General features: G+C 38.2%; 1 protein-coding gene across 1 annotated transcript; it reads left to right on the forward strand.

The window, feature by feature from the left end:
- The first annotated feature begins 85 nt into the window (after positions 1-85).
- LOC308081021 (histone acetyltransferase p300-like) lies at positions 86-17,883 on the forward strand. The gene is made up of 7 exons (XM_080457429.1): positions 86-126; positions 1,123-1,209; positions 1,363-1,480; positions 1,936-2,134; positions 10,754-10,786; positions 15,993-16,233; positions 17,737-17,883. The coding sequence occupies exons 1-7, from the start codon at positions 116-118 to the stop codon at positions 17,759-17,761; spliced, it is 714 nt and encodes a 237-aa protein (XP_080313555.1). The 5' UTR covers positions 86-115; the 3' UTR covers positions 17,762-17,883.
- The last annotated feature ends 2,705 nt before the right edge of the window (positions 17,884-20,588 follow it).

The raw sequence follows: 20,588 nt of genomic DNA on the forward strand, positions 1-20,588 counted from the left end.
ATGTTTTTAACTTTATATAATTATATTCCACCCTTTCATTGTGTGTGTCTATGTAGGAGGGAACGCCATGGGAGGGAATGATGTTGTGGTGCAGTCCATCCTGGAACCAGGTCTTATGACACAGAGGTCAGTAATGAGTCTTTACCTGAGCTCCTAATGACCTCCTAACGTTACATTCACACATAGTTCACACTTAAAGTGTCACCACTAATATGCTAGTATACTATCACTAAAGCAGTAAACTGGGTGTGTCTGAGGTTATGAGTGACAGCTGTCACCGCATGCCAACGTGTAGCACATTCTGTAGATTGGAAAGGAATCAATATTGATCGACTACAGAATTGTAGGGAATGTCCCTCCCTGGATGAGTTGACTGGAACTCTCACATTCATCTATTCACTCAACATAAAGTCTTATGTTTATGAACCAAATACACATTGAAACTACGATTCTGTATTAATGTCTGTTCCTCATTGTTTCCCCCCTTTTCTTTGATGTCTCCTTGTTGTCTCGGCCTGGCGAGAGAGTATGTTTCACCCTCCGTCCGTCCGTCCGTCCGTGTGTCCGTCCGTCCTGTCTGTGTGTTACCACCTAATCTCTGGCACCGTTGGCCCGGTCGCTGCGAAACTGTGCACACACACTCCCTGGATGCCAATTCAAAACCTTTTACATGGCCCTGTTATAGCGCCACCAGGAGGCCAATTTGTGCAAAACCCATTTTTTTATATTATTCCTACAGATTTGATCCAAACATCACGCGTTTTCAACAAAATGCCGCAAATCATGAACACAGCGTCCGATTGCGGTGGAACTTTGAACGCACATTCGCACTATGTTGAAGAACAAACGCCACCCTTTTAACATTGCCCTATTATAGCGCCACCAGGAGGCCGATTCTTCTTTTTTATATTACTCATACAATTTTTTTCCAAACATCATGCAAATCAGTACACATTATCTCTATAGTCAAGTGATCAAGATGGTTCCGTCCGATTTTTTATATTCCATCCTGATTGGCGAATTCCAAATATTGCTGTCCCACAATAACCTACCTGACATGGCGGAGACCTGTGCTCCGAGGAGCACTTTTTCTAATCTTTTCTATCATTCTCTTTCTCTCAGCTTGGACTCCATGTCCACAGCAGGCAGGAGGAAGTCTTGGCATGAAGGCATCACACAGAACTTCCGTGACGTCTATGTCAACAAGATGTGAGTCTTCACCACATAGAAACCAGAACCAATACAATGTCTGCTCACCTTGACCTGAACTGATCCATTATTGGATCATGCAAGATAATTGGTAGAGTTTAATATTTTAAGTGTGACTTTGTTTCTTTCATTCTCTGTGTGTTGGCTGAGCAGTGTAACAGCCATCTATCCGAACCCAGGCCCACGTGAACTGAAGGACAAGAGGATGGAGAGCTTGATGACTTACGCTCGGAAAGCAGAGGGAGACCATTATGAATCAGCTAACAGTGAGGTAAGAATCTAATATTCTCTCCATTCCATTTATTTCCATGTATTAGTGACTACATGAGGTCCAATGTAGCGGTCCCAAACACATTTCTATAGAAATTGAAACATTTATTTGGCATGGTTTGATTTTCTAACAGTAGACCAAAGAGGAGGCATGTTGTTCTACATCTTTCCAAGGCCAACAGTGTAGGTTGGCTTTGACAGGGACCACAGTACTGTATGGGGGGGATTTACACTGTATGTGGAGACAATGAAAACAACAACATAGTTTAAAAGTAAAATAAACAACAGGGATTTTGTCAAATACTGTATCCACCAAACATTATTAACATTATTACAGCAAACTCATGTATACCTAGTGAGGCCCTGTCTTTTCTTTTGGAAATACAGGAAGTAAAAGTTAATTCCAGTGTCTTAACAGCTGAAATCACTTGACTCTCTACTGTATGTGACCATCAGGATGAATACATAAACCTGATCATGGATATAATCCAGAAGATGGAGGTGAAGGGGCAGCAGAGACTCCAGAAGAAGAGCATGATGTCCAGCCAGCCTGGCATGCCTCCTTCAGGTCTGCTACAGGGCCCCTCTGGCATGAGGCAGCCACTCATGACCCCCGGACAACCCCCAAGTAAACACACACCCGGACAACCCCCAAGTAAACACACATTTGAAATATTTATTTATGTCCATATAAACAGAAGTACAAGAATGCCTTGTACAAAGGACATTTAACCATTTGAAGGCCCCTCACAACCAACTTGTGCCCTAGGCTACCAAAGATAAAACCAAAAGTTTACATCTGTAGCCTAGCTGAGAGATGGTCTGCTCTAGCTGATGATATTTTTCCTTTTGGTTAGGAAGGCTTCCTCTAAGCTGTAATCAAAAGTACAGCCGACCTCGAGAATGAACACCTCCCTATGGTTTTCATTAACAACAATGACATCAGGGGTGTTAGCTGAAATGTTAGAGAACACAGAGTCATCGTTACACAGGTTAAACATGTTGTAATGTTAGAGAACACAGAATCATCATTACACAGGTTAAACATGTTGTAATGTTAGAGAACACAGAATCATCATTACACAGGCTAAACATGTTATAATGTTAGAGAACACAGAGTCATCATTACACAGGCTAAACATGTTATAATGTTAGAGAACACAGAGTCATCATTACACAGGCTAAACATGTTATAATGTTAGAGAACACAGTCATCATTACACAGGCTAAACATGTTATAATGTTAGAGAACACAGAGTCATCATTACACAGGCTAAACATGTTATAATGTTAGAGAACACAGAGTCATCATTACACAGGCTAAACATGTTATAATGTTAGAGAACACAGTCATCATTACACAGGCTAAACATGTTATAATGTTAGAGAACACAGAGTCATCATTACTCAGGCTAAACATGTTATAATGTTAGAGAACACAGAGTCATCATTACACAGGCTAAACATGTTATAATGTTAGAGAACACAGAATCATCATTACACAGGCTAAACATGTTGTAATGTTAGATAACACAGAATCATCATTACACAGGCTAAACATGTTGTAATGTTAGAGAACACAGAATCATCATTACACAGGCTAAACATGTTGTAATGTTAGAGAACACAGAATCATCATTACACAGGCTAAACATGTTGTAATGTTAGAGAACACAGAATCATCATTACACAGGCTAAACATGTTGTAATGTTAGAGAACACAGAATCATCATTACACAGGCTAAACATGTTATAATGTTAGAGAACACAGAATCATCATTACACAGGCTAAACATGTTGTAATGTTAGAGAACACAGAATCATCATTACACAGGCTAAACATGTTGTAATGTTAGAGAACACAGAGTCATCATTACACAGGCTAAACATGTTGTAATGTTAAACACAGAATCATCATTACACAGGCTAAACATGTTATAATGTTAGAGAACACAGAATCATCATTACACAGGCTAAACATGTTGTAATGTTAGAGAACACAGAGTCATCATTACACAGGCTAAACATGTTGTAATGTTAGAGAACACAGAATCATCATTACACAGGCTAAACATGTTGTAATGTTAGAGAACACAGAATCATCATTACACAGGCTAAACATGTTGTAATGTTAAACACAGAATCATCATTACACAGGCTAAACATGTTGTAATGTTAGAGAACACAGAGTCATCATTACACAGGCTAAACATGTTATAATGTTAGAGAACACAGAATCATCATTACACAGACTAAACATGTTATAATGTTAGAGAACACAGAATCATCATTACACAGGCTAAACATGTTGTAATGTTAGAGAACACAGAATCATCATTACACAGGCTAAACATGTTGTAATGTTAGAGAACACAGAGTCATCATTACACAGGCTAAACATGTTATAATGTTAAAGAACACAGAGTCATCATTACACAGGCTAAACATGTTATAATGTTAGAGAACACAGAGTCATCATTACACAGGCTAAACATGTTATAATGTTAGATAACACAGAATCATCATTACACAGGCTAAACATGTTATAATGTTAGATAACACAGAATCATCATTACACAGGCTAAACATGATATAATGTTAGAGAACACAGAATCATCATTACACAGGCTAAACATGTTGTAATGTTAGAGAACACAGAATCATCATTACACAGGCTAAACATGTTATAATGTTAGAGAACACAGAATCATCATTACACAGGCTAAACATGTTATAATGTTAGAGAACACAGAGTCATCATTACACAGGCTAAACATGTTGTAATGTTAAACACAGAATCATCATTACACAGGCTAAACATGTTATAATGTTAGAGAACACAGAATCATCATTACACAGGCTAAACATGTTATAATGTTAGAGAACACAGAATCATCATTACACAGGCTAAACATGTTGTAATGTTAGAGAACACAGAATCATCATTACACAGGCTAAACATGTTGTAATGTTAGAGAACACAGAATCATCATTACACAGGCTAAACATGTTATAATGTTAGAGAACACAGAATCATCATTACACAGGCTAAACATGTTGTAATGTTAGAGAACACAGAATCATCATTACACAGGCTAAACATGTTGTAATGTTAGAGAACACAGAGTCATCATTACACAGGCTAAACATGTTGTAATGTTAGAGAACACAGAATCATCATTACACAGGCTAAACATGTTGTAATGTTAGAGAACACAGAATCATCATTACACAGGCTAAACATGTTGTAATGTTAGAGAACACAGAATCATCATTACACAGGCTAAACATGTTATAATGTTAGAGAACACAGAATCATCATTACACAGGCTAAACATGTTGTAATGTTAGAGAACACAGAATCATCATTACACAGGCTAAACATGTTATAATGTACAGAATCATCATTACACAGGCTAAACATGTTATAATGTTAGAGAACACAGAGTCATCATTACACAGGCTAAACATGTTGTAATGTTAGAGAACACAGAATCATCATTACACAGGCTAAACATGTTGTAATGTTAAACACAGAATCATCATTACACAGGCTAAACATGTTGTAATGTTAGAGAACACAGAATCATCATTACACAGGCTAAACATGTTATAATGTTAGAGAACACAGAATCATCATTACACAGGCTAAACATGTTGTAATGTTAGAGAACACAGAATCATCATTACACAGGCTAAACATGTTGTAATGTTAGAGAACACAGAATCATCATTACACAGGCTAAACATGTTGTAATGTTAGAGAACACAGAATCATCATTACACAGGCTAAACATGTTGTAATGTTAGAGAACACAGAGTCATCATTACACAGGCTAAACATGTTATAATGTTAGAGAACACAGAGTCATCATTACACAGGCTAAACATGTTATAATGTTAGAGAACACAGAGTCATCATTACACAGGCTAAACATGTTATAATGTTAGAGAACACAGAGTCATCATTACACAGGCTAAACACGTTGTAATGTTAGAGAACACAGAATCATCATTACACAGGCTAAACACGTTGTAATGTTAGAGAACACAGAATCATCATTACACAGGCTAAACACGTTATAATGTTAGAGAACACAGAATCATCATTACACAGGCTAAACATGTTGTAATGTTAGAGAACACAGAATCATCATTACACAGGCTAAACATGTTGTAATGTTAGAGAACACAGAATCATCATTACACAGGCTAAACATGTTATAATGTTAGAGAACACAGAATCATCATTACACAGGCTAAACATGTTGTAATGTTAGAGAACACAGAATCATCATTACACAGGCTAAACATGTTGTAATGTTAGAGAACACAGAATCATCATTACACAGGCTAAACATGTTGTAATGTTAGAGAACACAGAATCATCATTACACAGGCTAAACATGTTGTAATGTTAGAGAACACAGAGTCATCATTACACAGGCTAAACATGTTATAATGTTAGAGAACACAGAGTCATCATTACACAGGCTAAACATGTTATAATGTTAGAGAACACAGAGTCATCATTACACAGGCTAAACATGTTATAATGTTAGAGAACACAGAGTCATCATTACACAGGCTAAACACGTTGTAATGTTAGAGAACACAGAATCATCATTACACAGGCTAAACACGTTGTAATGTTAGAGAACACAGAATCATCATTACACAGGCTAAACACGTTATAATGTTAGAGAACACAGAGTCATCATTACACAGGCTAAACATGTTATAATGTTAGAGAACACAGAATCATCATTACACAGGCTAAACATGTTGTAATGTTAGAGAACACAGAATCATCATTACACAGGCTAAACATGTTATAATGTTAGAGAACACAGAATCATCATTACACAGGCTAAACATGTTGTAATGTTAGAGAACACAGAATCATCATTACACAGGCTAAACATGTTGTAATGTTAGAGAACACAGAATCATCACTACACAGGCTAAACATGTTGTAATGTTAAACACAGAATCATCATTACACAGGCTAAACATGTTGTAATGTTAAACACAGAATCATCATTACACAGGCTAAACATGTTGTAATGTTAAACACAGAATCATCATTACACAGGCTAAACATGTTGTAATGTTAGAGAACACAGAATCATCATTACACAGGCTAAACATGTTATAATGTTAGAGAACACAGAATCATCATTACACAGGCTAAACATGTTATAATGTTAGAGAACACAGAATCATCATTACACAGGCTAAACATGTTGTAATGTTAGAGAACACAGAATCATCATTACACAGGCTAAACATGTTATAATGTTAGAGAACACAGAATCATCACTACACAGGCTAAACATGTTGTAATGTTAGAGAACACAGAATCATCATTACACAGGCTAAACATGTTGTAATGTTAAACACAGAATCATCATTACACAGGCTAAACATGTTGTAATGTTAAACACAGAATCATCATTACACAGGCTAAACATGTTGTAATGTTAAACACAGAATCATCATTACACAGGCTAAACATGTTGTAATGTTAGAGAACACAGAATCATCATTACACAGGCTAAACATGTTATAATGTTAGAGAACACAGAATCATCATTACACAGGCTAAACATGTTATAATGTTAGAGAACACAGAATCATCATTACACAGGCTAAACATGTTGTAATGTTAGAGAACACAGAATCATCATTACACAGGCTAAACATGTTATAATGTTAGAGAACACAGAATCATCATTACACAGGCTAAACATGTTGTAATGTTAGAGAACACAGAATCATCATTACACAGGCTAAACATGTTGTAATGTTAAACACAGAATCATCATTACACAGGCTAAACATGTTGTAATGTTAGAGAACACAGAATCATCATTACACAGGCTAAACATGTTATAATGTTAGAGAACACAGAGTCATCATTACACAGGCTAAACATGTTGTAATGTTAGAGAACACAGAATCATCATTACACAGGCTAAACATGTTGTAATGTTAGAGAACACAGAATCATCATTACACAGGCTAAACATGTTATAATGTTAGAGAACACAGAATCATCATTACACAGGCTAAACATGTTATAATGTTAGAGAACACAGAATCATCATTACACAGGCTAAACATGTTGTAATGTTAGAGAACACAGAATCATCATTACACAGGCTAAACATGTTGTAATGTTAGAGAACACAGAATCATCATTACACAGGCTAAACATGTTGTAATGTTAGAGAACACAGAATCATCATTACACAGGCTAAACATGTTATAATGTTAGAGAACACAGAATCATCATTACACAGGCTAAACATGTTGTAATGTTAGAGAACACAGAGTCATCATTACACAGGCTAAACATGTTGTAATGTTAGAGAACACAGAGTCATCATTACACAGGCTAAACATGTTGTAATGTTAGAGAACACAGAGTCATCATTACACAGGCTAAACATGTTGTAATGTTAGAGAACACAGAATCATCATTACACAGGCTAAACATGTTGTAATGTTAGAGAACACAGAATCATCATTACACAGGCTAAACATGTTGTAATGTTAGAGAACACAGAATCATCATTACACAGGCTAAACATGTTGTAATGTTAGAGAACACAGAATCATCATTACACAGGCTAAACATGTTGTAATGTTAGAGAACACAGAATCATCATTACACAGGCTAAACATGTTGTATTGTTAGAGAACACAGAGTCATCATTACACAGGCTAAACATGTTGTAATGTTAGAGAACACAGAGTCATCATTACACAGGCTAAACATGTTATAATGTTAGAGAACACAGAGTCATCATTACACAGGCTAAACATGTTATAATGTTAGAGAACACAGAGTCATCATTACACAGGCTAAACATGTTGTAATGTTAGAGAACACAGAGTCATCATTACACAGGCTAAACATGTTGTAATGTTAGAGAACACAGAGTCATCATTACACAGGCTAAACACGTTGTAATGTTAGAGAACACAGAATCATCATTACACAGGCTAAACACGTTGTAATGTTAGAGAACACAGAATCATCATTACACAGGCTAAACACGTTGTAATGTTAGAGAACACAGAATCATCATTACACAGGCTAAACACGTTGTAATGTTAGAGAACACAGAATCATCATTACACAGGCTAAACACGTTGTAATGTTAGAGAACACAGAATCATCATTACACAGGCTAAACACGTTGTAATGTTAGAGAACACAGAATCATCATTACACAGGCTAAACACGTTGTAATGTTAGAGAACACAGAATCATCATTACACAGGCTAAACACGTTGTAATGTTAGAGAACACAGAATCATCATTACACAGGCTAAACACGTTGTAATGTTAGAGAACACAGAATCATCATTACACAGGCTAAACACGTTGTAATGTTAGAGAACACAGAATCATCATTACACAGGCTAAACACGTTGTAATGTTAGAGAACACAGAATCATCATTACACAGGCTAAACACGTTGTAATGTTAGAGAACACAGAATCATCATTACACAGGCTAAACACGTTGTAATGTTAGAGAACACAGAATCATCATTACACAGGCTAAACACGTTGTAATGTTAGAGAACACAGAATCATCATTACACAGGCTAAACACGTTGTAATGTTAGAGAACACAGAATCATCATTACACAGGCTAAACACGTTGTAATGTTAGAGAACACAGAATCATCATTACACAGGCTAAACACGTTGTAATGTTAGAGAACACAGAATCATCATTACACAGGCTAAACACGTTGTAATGTTAGAGAACACAGAATCATCATTACACAGGCTAAACACGTTGTAATGTTAGAGAACACAGAATCATCATTACACAGGCTAAACACGTTGTAATGTTAGAGAACACAGAATCATCATTACACAGGCTAAACACGTTGTAATGTTAGAGAACACAGAATCATCATTACACAGGCTAAACACGTTGTAATGTTAGAGAACACAGAATCATCATTACACAGGCTAAACACGTTGTAATGTTAGAGAACACAGAATCATCATTACACAGGCTAAACACGTTGTAATGTTAGAGAACACAGAATCATCATTACACAGGCTAAACACGTTGTAATGTTAGAGAACACAGAATCATCATTACACAGGCTAAACACGTTGTAATGTTAGAGAACACAGAATCATCATTACACAGGCTAAACACGTTGTAATGTTAGAGAACACAGAATCATCATTACACAGGCTAAACACGTTGTAATGTTAGAGAACACAGAATCATCATTACACAGGCTAAACACGTTGTAATGTTAGAGAACACAGAATCATCATTACACAGGCTAAACACGTTGTAATGTTAGAGAACACAGAATCATCATTACACAGGCTAAACACGTTGTAATGTTAGAGAACACAGAATCATCATTACACAGGCTAAACATGTTGTAATGTTAGAGAACACAGAATCATCATTACACAGGCTAAACATGTTGTAATGTTAGAGAACACAGAATCATCATTACACAGGCTAAACATGTTGTAATGTTAGAGAACACAGAATCATCATTACACAGGCTAAACATGTTGTAATGTTAGAGAACACAGAATCATCATTACACAGGCTAAACATGTTATAATGTTAGAGAACACAGAGTCATCATTACACAGGCTAAACATGTTATAATGTTAGAGAACACAGAATCATCATTACACAGGCTAAACATGTTATAATGTTAGAGAACACAGAGTCATCATTACACAGGCTAAACATGTTATAATGTTAGAGAACACATTCTAAACATGTTGTAATGTTAGAGAACACAGAATCATCATTACACAGGCTAAACATGTTATAATGTTAGAGAACACAGAGTCATCATTACACAGGCTAAACATGTTATAATGTTAGAGAACACATTCTAAACATGTTATAATGTTAGAGAACACAGAGTCATCATTACACAGGCTAAACATGTTGTAATGTTAGAGAACACATTCTAAACATGTTAAAATGTTAGAGAACACAGAATCATCATTACACATTCTAAACATGTTGTAATGTTAGAGAACACAGAGTCATCATTACACAGACTAAACATGCTCGGCTTCACAATAGAATGCTTATACAGCATGATGGAGGACCTGAAAATAGGAGAGATATCTTTTGATATCAAAACACACACATGGCGGACGGCGATCACGGAAAATATCCCATGGTTTTTCAAATGTTAGTAAAAACACTGTTTACATGTTTAATTTAATTTGAAAACTGTTTTATTTATTGCAGCACAACCTAAAGCAGCAGCTGCATCTGTGTCAAGTGAGTTCTTTTTCAAATAAGTAAGTAAGGAAGTAGGCCATAGAGCAGGGCTCAGAATCCAGAAGAGTATCAGGAGACGTGGTCAAAAACCAGGAGACTCATGCGGGATCCAGGAGTTATGGCAGCCCTGCCATAGAGTCTTACTTACTTACTTATAGTGGGGTACCTTAGCAAAATTAACGATACGAAGCGGATAAAAGCACCACATTTAGCATGAGGCTTCTTTAGGATCTACTGATGGATTCTAGCCTCGGGATCCAAACCTTATTTAAAAAATCACACCCAGTGTGAAGAGAGTGGTGCCTTTCATGAGTTCATTTCATTAGTTACTTTTTACAGACTTTGATGACTTCAATGTATTTTTACTCATTTTAAGTACTTTAAAATGTTTGTACAGATTTGTACGTGTTTTTACTCATTTTAACATCTTTTAAGTATTTTTACGCATTTTAAGTATTTTTACTCATTTAAAGTATTTTTACTCAGTTTAGGAACTTTAAAGTATCTTTACTAATATTTAAGTATTTGTACTCATTTTAAGTATTTTTACTCAAAAGTGTGTGTATGTGTGTGTACTGTACTGTACTGTACGGTCTGTACTGTACTGTACCTGTACTGTACTGTACCTGTACCTGTACCTGTACCTGTGCTGTACTGTACGGTCTGTACTGTACTGTACGTACTGTACCGTACCTGTACTGTACCTGTACTGTACGTACTGTACTGTACTGTACGGTCTGTACTGTACGGTCTGTACTGTACTGTACTGTACGGGCTGTACTGTACTGTACTGTACTGTACTGTACTGTACTGTACGGTCTGTACTGTACTGTACAGTACTGTACTGTACTGTACTGTACGGTCTGTACTGTACTGTACTTTACTGTGTGGTCTGTACTGTACCTGTACTGTACGTACTGTACTGTACTGTACTGTATTGTATGGTCTGTACTGTACTGTACTGTACTGTACTGTACTGTACTGTACTGTACCTGTACTGTACTGTACTGTACCTGTACTGTACGGTCTGTACTGTACTTTACCTGTACCGTACTGTACTGTACTGTACTGTACGGTCTGTACTGTACTGTACCTGTACCTGTATGGTTGCAGCTGTTGAAGCTGTGCTCAAACATACAGAGAGGCCGTGCTCATACGGACACTCATACAGAGAGGCCGTGCTCATACGGACACACATACGGACACACAGACGGACACACAGACACGGTCAAATGTAGGAGTGGTTGGCACCACTCAAAAATTATCCATACAATTATCCATATCAATATCTATTAAAAAAGGCCGATTCACTTTTTGGCCTTTAACTCTTGAACCGTAGGTCATAGCATCAAAAATCTTTTTTTCCCTGGACTCCTTGGATCATGCAACTTCCCATATAGGTCCCGCCCCTTATCCGATTTCAGGTTTTTCCACCGTTTTGGTTTATCTTCAAAACACACACAAATCGGCACACACGCACTCTTTGGTCATGTGATCAAGATGTATCAGTCAGATTTTTCATATTCCCTTCGGATTGACTACGATTGACTTCTGACATTTGTGGGAGGGTCTGTTTGGCAAAAAATTGCACAAATCATGAACACAGTCTCTTATCCATAGATATAGAAACCTAGATACCTCATTGGCCTCTGCAGTGCGTTGGAGCAACTGGTATCGCGGCCGTCATTTTAGCGTAGGCAAACTGAGACTCAAAGTGACTACTGGCCAATCACAGCGCTCACAGCGCGTTGACTACTGGCCAATCACAGTGCGTCTTTTCCGGGACTTGTCAGTGCAATGGTTCTCAACCAGTGGTCCGGGGACCACCAGTGGTCCTTGAGGGGGTCCCAGGTGGTCCCCAGCTAAATGATGGAGTTGATAACCAAATGGACCCTTATAGAGCTTTAAATCTTGAGTATAACATTTCACACTCTCAAGAGTCAAATTGTTAAACATCTACATTACTTACTATAGAAGTACACAATTAGAGAACGTAAAGAATTGTTATTTTGACAGCATCTTATCGAACGATAACAACACAACATATTCTACGTTTTGGGTGTGAGAGGCTAAAGCTCATCAAACGGTGTTCCGTGGCTCAAATGGCAAATAAATAATGGACCTTGATATGAAAAAGGTTGAAAACCACTGTTCTAATGCATTTATGTCCATTGAAGCAGACGGTCTCTCCACAATTAAAATCCTCACAACTCCCTGAATTTTCAACCTATTTTCAAGTGGTTAAGAGTTATGGATGGATCCAGTCGGCGTAGGCCTATATTTGGTTACATCTAAATTGCATATTTTCATACCAAAATACTTTCAACAGTAATAGTCACAAAATATTTTTGTCTCCTTTCACAGACTACATGAAATATGCTGGTCACATTGCAGAATTGCCTTTATCCAACATCCTTATTTTAGCTATTCAGGTCAGAACAGAGCTATCAACTTTGAAAGACTGAAATAATTGTTCATTTGAGAATTTTCTCAAATGACAATGACATTACAAATGAAATGTCATTGTTCCATATTTTAAATAATGGCACTGAAAGCATAACATATAACACAAATATTCCAAGACAGCCAAAAGTATAGGAACATAGGAACCTGTTTAAACTGTAGAACACGATTTATTATTGCACAAATCCAGAGTGTGGAGTTAGTTCAAACTAACTAGATGCTGCGCAGCTGCTGCCTTTTTAAATGGTTAAGAGCTGGGTTACAAAAAGACCCGCCCCCGCCTGGCTCTGATTGGCCTACCGAACGCCCCCTTCTGTGACACACGCGGAAGCTTGCCTACGCTAAAATGGCGCCCGAGATACCAATGCCTCAGAGCCGAAGGATGATCTGGAATTAATGGAACCTCGACTGATGATGAAAATCTATGCGATGCACCCATATGTACGACACTGCAGCAAAATGACAAACAAAAAAACGTAGTTTTAGCACAATCAGTTCATTACTTTGACAATACTACATGACAAACTAAGCATGACATATTTACTGCATACAAATAAAAAAAAAACTATTACATACCGTTTCCAAATACAGAAATGTATCATTTACAATGTATGTTAAGAAAGATTTCAAACAAGTCTTCTGAACTATAAAATAAATTAAATTACAACATTTATTTACATATCACTCCACATACCTAATCGCCACCTTTATATGTCTATGGTCTTATCTGTCCCAAATTCATATCATTGAGGGGCCATTAATAAACACAGAGCCAATGTAATTTCACTTCCACCCACAAGTCTGTGAGTGAATCGGCCTGTTCTTTTTTATGGATATTAATATCAGGGTCCCCGCGGATCCTTAAGAAGTCTTAAAAGGTATTGAATTTAGTTTTAGAAAATGTATTGAATTTAGTTTTAGAAATTAAAGGCCTAAAAATTTCTGGAATTGTGTAAGTGGAGGTATTAAATTTGATCTGGGCAGAATTAATAAACGTGACGTGATGCTTTTTACTCTTCTACTGTTTCTGACTATGGCAGATATTCAGTCTGGTATCAGTCAAAAAACGTGGATCGGATTAGATCGGACTGCGGCGAAAAAGTCCGATCCAATCGGTCTGATCCGAGCACTCCATTCCAGAAGTCCGTGCCAGTACTTGGAGTTAGCTCCGTGTAGTTAGCTTAGCTCTGCGGCTACCGGCTAGTAGAAAGCTAGTAGCAGCAGCAGTGAACCGGTGAGCAAAATGGGAGTCGTGTCAGCCGTGTGGCTGGCAATACTTTGTTTTGAAAGGCGAAGAAGACAGTAACAGCAGAATGCAAAACATGTCATGCTCGAGAGGAGACGAGGCCATCTGTGATGCGTGCGGACGGTCACAGGACTTTAGCATAGTCCAAAGCACCGGGCCAGAGTAAATATGCATCCATGTGTTCTGCGCGCCTGTCGGCGGCCAAACCGGTTTTCAAATGGTCCTCATTTACAATTCGGCCGATTGCAAATGAGCCTCATTTGAAAACAAAGGCGACTGGAATCTCACCGTTGCGTTCCATTGTGCTGTTTAAAGCTGTAGACTCCATGGCGAGCGATCCATGAAAAAAAAAGCATGCCTCCATTTTGCCCGATAGGCCTGGCTAACGGCTGGAACGATAACATCTTTCACGCGGGTCACAATGGCAAAGCGATCGCGGAAACAAAATGAGTCGTTCTCCCCAGCGTAAAAAGTTTCGGAGTTATAGGGGTTTTAGAGAAGGAAATAGAATGGAAGCGGATGGGGAGCCATGTTTTTGACACAGTGATCCATCTGTCCCTTCCTTCTCAGAATCGCCTAGGGTGAATCCAGAGCTGCTCTAGCCCCTCCCGCGTGGAAAGAAACGAAAAAAACAAAAAGATAAAAAAAACGTATATATACCTTTTTGGCACTCCACGGGTGTATTTGCAAAAAGGTATATATACAGTTTTGGCACTCAATGTGTTAAAAGTGTGCAGATACCCTGAATATGGATACTTGTATTGATAATTTTCTAAATAAAGTTTGGATCCCAAGGCTAGAATCCATCAGTATTTGGCGCTTTTATCCGCTTCATATCGGTAAGGTTAAAGAATAGGGTTAAGGTACTGGACTATAGAGCACTGAAGTCCTGACGTCACTGCCACTAGAGGGCGCTGTCCCCCTGGGTCGTGGCTTTATGTTTAGTGTTGAAATCCTCAGGGAATCTAATATAAGAACTGTGTTCCAAACATAAACACACCTCATGTGGATATGAAGCATCGACTGAAGGTGTAAATGTACACATTTACCCAAAGAGTAACACAATAAACGCTAGAAACGAGTCCAACGACCCAAAGACTACATTTCCCATGAACGCGGCTGCTGTAGGGACAGTTATTTCAGACCCGGAAGTGTAGTTCTTAAGACTTTTAAGGCAGAATGTATTCAATTTTCTCCAGAAACAGGCTGTATCAAATATGGAGGAATATCATAAACGATGCAGAGCCCCCTGTTTATTTTTGGAACGCAGTTCTTATATGATGTGGTCTAAGAACACAAAAAATAAAGCCACGAACCCCAGTGGAACAGCGCCCTCTAGCGGCAGTGACGTCAGACTTTGGTGCTCTATTACTTACTTACTTAAAATAGGGGATGGAAACTATTTGCATTTTAAAACGTAGAAGTTCAAAAACTTGTTTAAATGTGTTTGGCACTGAGTATCGCCAAGAACTACATTTTCATTCCCCTTATCTTCAGAGAAACATTTTGTCGACCAACACCGGCTTCACCTGATTCAGAGAGTGACCATGGTCAAACCCATCCTGGATCTGCTCCTTCAGGAGAATGTTATCATCAACGAGGGCTACGGTAGTGTGATGGTCAAGTCAACCACTCAGGATCAGATGAGGGAACTCTACAAACTCCTGAACTCCAGAAAAGCCAAAGATATTTTCTACAAAGGTCTTGAAACAAATGAGAAGTGTCTTCTTGATGATCTGTAAGTAATACTCATTTACATTTATCTTTAGGCACAAGATAATGTACCTTTTAAAGCCATGATGCTTTCACTATCATTTGTTAATAAGTGTGCCTGCCATGCCAATGGCCAAACACTTATTGTAATCCGCCATACTTAATAATAATATTCTTCCCGTGAAATTCATCCCTTAACTCCGCCCGCACGGTTGACACAACCCCGCAATATATACGTCAAAACGTGCGGCTCGGCCGGTGTGCGATAATTCTTTCTTGCCGCTACGCGTTACCACGGCAACATAATACACAAGAAACAACGCCAAAAAAAACCTTGACTTTCTATGGGTTTTTTTCAGACAAATCAGAAAACATCACCTCACTTTGGAGCCACTTTACTCTGGCATACTGTTACGTAGAAACATGATTTAAACGTGAAACAGCACACACTAACAGGGACTTTATCGTGGTTCAAACGGTATTCGAATACGTCACACGTTTTTTCCGCAATCACAGTTCAAAGTCTGGGTGTTTTAAGCCAACTTTCAAACTTAGGAGAGTGCGGACACGTCTGAGGTCTCCCCCGGAAATCTTACAAACAAATCGTCCTCAAGGCCAAAATATTCACCTTACACGTAAGCTCCATTCACTCCCTGGTTAACTTATTGCTTAAAAATCTCGGCTCCTGTGTATTTTTTTTTTACACCATTTTTGGCAAAACATGCTATTTTCAACTTGCCACAACTATGGAACGGATTACCACTATCGGATATTTTTTTCCCCCGATTCTACGAGACCCCTGTGTGTGTAATGAGGGTATCACCGTGCGGCTAGCATTCATTGAAAATATTCCATGATTTTTGAAAGGATGATAAAATCGCTCGTTTTTGCTGGCAGTAGCGTAACACTATTACACTATTACTCTGGCAGTTAAAGAGTTAAAGACACACTTTCTTAACTCACTCTTATAACCACGTTTTTCATGGTAGCAACACAAAAATTGCACATGTTGTACCTCAATGTCTCAGGCCACTCACAGTAAAAAAATAATATTTGCATTGTACTTTTTGCGATATAGCCATTTGTTTGGACATAGCCGTATCCATTCATTCCTGTGCAAACAGGTCTATAGGGAAATGTCGACCCACAACAACGCTACAATTTGTATTACGCCAGGTGCAACAGATAAGCTTTAATTACAGTGCTGAAAACAGGCCTTTCAGCACTGAATGTCTGTTCGCATTCAAATAATTTACAAAGACTGTTTTCAGTCCTCGAAATGTTCTCAATTTTTTATCCCACGATTGTGTAACCAATTTTTTCACCCAGTGCCAATTGTCTAAGTAATCCTGGGCGCTACACTCCCTCTGCCAGCCTAGGGAGAGTCTAGAGCCGAGCTCATGCCTCCTTCAATGCATGAGAGCTAGCAAGCCGCTTCTTATCACCTTGACAGGCCTGAAAATGTTCGTTGCAGCACATGAAATGTTTCATGAGCAATGAAAGTATCATGTTATCCTTTCTCTTCCAGGGCTCAGCCTCTGCATCACGACTAAAGAGTTTATCAGAAGAAACAAGACAAAACTTCAACATATCCTGATGGCAGACAGTAGACATGTCGCCCAGTGTGTGTTTGAACATGAAGAAAAGCTCCTGGTGGACTTTGAGTATCTAAGGCTGAAGAACATCTCTGACCCAGGCCAGGCAGCTACTGAACTTCTGGACAAAATGATGAACAAGGGAGAAACAACTTGCCAGTCCTTCCTGTCTCTGCTACGAGACACAAAACTAACAGACCCGTTTCCTGATCTGAAGACAATGCCCTGGTACAACTGCCATGACCACATGGCAGTTGTGGTCATGACCCTAAGTGCAGCCACTTAGGGTTACCACTTGTCCCATAAAATACAGAATCTCGTATTTGTAACTAAAAGACGTGTCTCCTAATGAACTGATACGGGATGCACTTTTTCTGTATTTTAAGGTCGGTTAATCAACATGAATGACAGGGTGATCTATTTGAGACATTGCGGTAATTCTGCTGTCCTGCTCTGCTTCCTGTCTGTCCCTCTCTCAGGAATATAGACGTTACACTGTTGAAAGTGTCACTTTAAGTCCCTCATTGAGAGTGCTGTGGTGTTACTGTTTACTGTACCGTTTACGCTGCAGCAGCTGTGACTGCCAGTAATTGTTTACGTTTTGTTTTACTCTTTTATTGTTGGAGGAATCACTCAGTAATTTCCGCTCATGCCCTTACGGGTCCATTTGGTTCCATTTGTACTCTCTCAGAGTTATGGTCGTCCTCGAAATGTAAAAGTATGTGGACTTCACGTCTGCTATACAATCACAATACTATTGTGATTGTATAGCAGACGTGAAGTCAACATACCATAAATAAAACAGGTTCCAAACGATTCCTGTTCCAAAATGTTGAATCCGGTTCTGAATCTCAAGCCTACTTGTGAAAAGGCCTGTTTTTGAAAGGTTGTGCTTTTTAAGAGGCCATAAACAAGTTGCATAAAGTAATGCATCGTACTAGTAAAGACGTGTAAAGACAAACGGCACATTTTTGTTATATTTGCTGCTTATAACCAGTTCCTCTGTCTGTAGTACCGTACTGAATGACATCTTATTTTTCATTGAATGTTTTGGTTTGTTTAATAGAAAACCTATAATGTCTTTGCATCATGTTGAATCACATCGTATCGCATTGGGTAGAACTAAATCTTTATCGCATCGGGAAAGGGGTGAATCGTATGGGATCGTTTCGGCAGGGGTTCAATGTATCACTATCGAGACGCGTAAAAGGTTAAAGTACTATATTGTGATAGTAATCATTGCTACAGAGCGTTTGTTGGGTCACAGAGGTCTCTCCAGCTCTTTAGTAAACACAATATAGTACATTTTCAGGTAGGTGACAACATTTAAGCCAATCAGGAGAGAGCACTGAAAATGCATTTTCTGTGTAATAAAGAGCTGGAGAGACATAGAGACTCCTTTTACTGAACAAACACTCTATAACAATGAGTACTATCACAATAAAGAGCTATTTAACACTGATTTTAACTAAAGCAAATCACTTACCCTACCTTTACATTTAAAACATTTTCCAAATATATGTTTTTTTACAAGAAAAAAACAAACAATTTAACACGAGGTGCCCACTCCTCCTTGGTGCCCACCCATCCTGTTACCATAGATTTCTATGCATTTCAGGGGTTTGTCTGTGAATATGAAGAATCAAAAGGTTTTATTTGTCTAGCAGTGAAAGGTTGATGGACAACATTGAGCCACCATGCTCAACAGGCGTTTTTTTATTTTTTTGTTTCTATATTTTATTTTTTTGTCCATGTCCTCATTTAGTGCTCTGACAGCAGCTCTCTCTCAGCCCTCAGCCCTATTGGCTGTGAGACATCTGAGGCGCTTCCTATTGGCTGTGAGACATCTGAGGCGCTTCCTATTGGCTGTGAGACATCTGAGGTGCTGCCCATTTCACATCATCACAAACAGTTTGTATTTTCTGGACATTGCTTTTTATACATGTTTTATATTTGTATGAACCTATCAGGGATTTATTTTCCTATATGAAATATGTATATTTCTACAGTTTGAATATGATTAGGTTGATGTTTCTATTGCTGACTCTGAAAGATTAGACTTAAACACATTATAAAATGATCTACATGTACTGTATACCAACATACTATAAAATGATCTACATGTACTGTATACCAACATACTATAAAATGGTGTTTCTGCACTCAATATGTGTTAATGTTACAGTTGAATAAATGCATATTTTCAACATGTCTTGATCTTGTACTGCAACGTGACTGAATGGACCCTTCGCTAAGCCCCACCCACTCCACTCTGTGACTGGTGGTGCGAAGTTAGTCACACCCAGGCCTGGCAGCGCCTGGCAATCTCTGCTTCTCACCCATTGACTTGCATGTTAAATGACGGCTTTTCCCCTTAAAAATAATCGATAATTTCAGCAGCAATAGCTTCAAAATCTCTTCTAAATCTAGTCAACAAGGCCTGCAGTATGCTATGCACTGGACAAATGTGCATGACATTATTTCAATAAACTAAAAACACGGGAAATGTTAGAGGGAGTAATAGCCATGGATACACGACGGTCGTCTGTCTCGACCGTCATGGATGAACTTCAACCTGGTGTTTGCACTTTCTCCATTTATAGCCCGTACATCTATATAAACGTTCATATGTCAAATATAAAGTGCTTATCCCATGGCCACGGATGTTACATTTATGTACTGGCTCTCAAAATTACCCGTATCATCCGTATTGTTCAATAAAAAGCATTTTAATCTGATCGGTGGCCATTTTCTCCATATCTTTAAGTCCATGTCTTCCATCACC

Source organism: Gymnoscopelus braueri (genome assembly GCF_963280865.1).
Source record: "Gymnoscopelus braueri genome assembly, contig: SCAFFOLD_240, whole genome shotgun sequence".
NCBI classification, from domain to species: Eukaryota; Metazoa; Chordata; class Actinopteri; order Myctophiformes; family Myctophidae; genus Gymnoscopelus; species Gymnoscopelus braueri.